The sequence below is a fragment of the Condylura cristata genome, unplaced genomic scaffold (assembly GCF_000260355.1).
Source record: "Condylura cristata isolate star-nosed mole 26May11 unplaced genomic scaffold, ConCri1.0 scaffold00004, whole genome shotgun sequence".
Taxonomy (NCBI): domain Eukaryota; kingdom Metazoa; phylum Chordata; class Mammalia; order Eulipotyphla; family Talpidae; genus Condylura; species Condylura cristata.
Window position 1 is genome coordinate 1,322,025 of NW_004567105.1, and position 1,665 is coordinate 1,323,689.

The 1,665-nt window shown below is 73.9% G+C and overlaps 1 protein-coding gene across 1 annotated transcript in view; it reads right to left on the reverse strand.

The window, feature by feature from the left end:
• Positions 1–1,665, reverse strand: part of PARVG (parvin, gamma) — a 43,371-nt gene that overhangs the window by 3,958 nt on the left and 37,748 nt on the right. Inside the window, exon 6 of the mRNA XM_012735101.1 lies at positions 1,050–1,140. Within this exon, the coding sequence (XP_012590555.1) occupies positions 1,050–1,140 (91 nt within the window). The remainder of the gene's footprint in view (positions 1–1,049; positions 1,141–1,665) is intronic.

Below are 1,665 nucleotides of genomic sequence, written 5' to 3' on the forward strand. Positions count from 1 at the left end.
GGTGAAGACGGCCGCCAGTAGCGTGGTGGCGATGCTGCGGTGGGGGCGCCGGGGTGTCTCCGGCATCTCTGCCCGGCTGCCACGTGCCCGGCGGCGTTCCAAGCCGTGTGGACGGACCGGCCCTCACTTCCCTGAGGGCCCCGGCAGGAAGCGCCCCTCCACTTGACGGACGCGAGACGGAGGCCGGTGGCGGCCTCACGGCAGGTGGGGTGTCGGGGCTCAGGCTCCCCAGCGCGCCCCGCTGCTGCCTCCGTGGGCTGGACCCTGACGGCTCTGCGGCACGGGACAGCTAGGGCCTGGCCGGGGGCCGCTAGCGCTGGCCAGTGGGAAGCGCTCTTGGGCAGATGGAGGCATCCGAGCCCCCGCGTTGACTCGCCCAGCTGGGGGCCCCTGGAGCGCCCCGCTCTGGGGCCTGCGTTGTCCATTCTCCACCGCGCTCCCAGGACCTGGGCGGCAGCACAAGGCTCCGTGGGCCACCCCGGAGGCTGCATCCAGAGGGCCCCGGAGCTGGGAGGGCGCCGGCCCCTCGCCTGGGGGCAGGGGGAGCCGAGGGGAGCCAGGGGCGCTCCCCTCCCGGGAAGGAGGCTGTGGGGGGCAGGGAGCAGGTGGGGGTGGAGCTCTGGTCTGTTGCCCAAAGCGAGGGGACGCTTCTCCAGACGGGCTGTCGGCTTAGCAGCTGACTGGGAAAGAAAGAACTGCTCCTCCACCATCTGTCGCCGGCGAGGCTGGTGTGGGCCCGGGCTTCCTGCAGCTCGGGCCGCCAGACCCAGTTTCAGAAGCAGAGACAGCTGCCCCTGGGTTATTTTGGGCTCAAGGCGAGGCGCCCGGCCTTCGAGGCATTTCCCGTCACCCCGGAGCTGTTTGCACACCAGCCCGAGACTGCCAGCTCCTCGGGCTTCCAGCCGGCCCACTCGGCCGCTCGGGCTTCTGCCGGGCTTCGGGGGCGCTCGGGTCCCTGGGCGCGGACCCTCCTCCGTGGGGGCCGCGTCCCCACCCACCTGCAGCTCGGGCGCCCCGTCCGCCCGGGCCCGCCCCGCCCCGGGACTCACCTCTGGGCCCCGGGGGGCCCCACCCGCCCGTGATAAGCCCCCGGGATGGGGGACGAGGGCATCTCGGGCAGGGCGACAGCGCCGGAAAGAGCTGGAAAGAGAGATGCAGAGCTCGGGGAGGCAGCCTGGGAAGGTGGGGTGCAGGGCAGAACACCCCAAGAGCGCGGGGGGCCAGGACGGTTTAGAGCGGACGTTGGGCCAGCTTCCCCGCACAGAAACCCCACGCTGCCGGGCTGCGGTCAGGGAGGACGGGCAGGGAGTCCTGCAGGGAGTGACCGCGCCCACCCTGACAGATGGCCAGGGCCCGGCTCCCGGCCGCACAGGGAGGCCGGCGTGCCGGGCGGGGCCGTCGGTGCCCGCCAGGGAGGCCCAGGGCACCTCCCGCCCGAGGGGCGACTTTGGGGTGGGCACCCCGAGGGGGCTGTGCCCAGAGCAGTTCGGAATGTGGCTGTCGGGAGAACAGCGGGTGCCGGGGCGTGTAAAGGGGCGGCGTGGAGCGCCCTGTGTCCCCGCCCCCGCCGGGCCTCGCCGCATGGGAACCTCAGTGGGGGGCCGCCTCGGCCTGGGGGGGCCGGAGGGGCTGCAGCTGGAGGGCTGAGGGGAGGCTGGCAGGCGG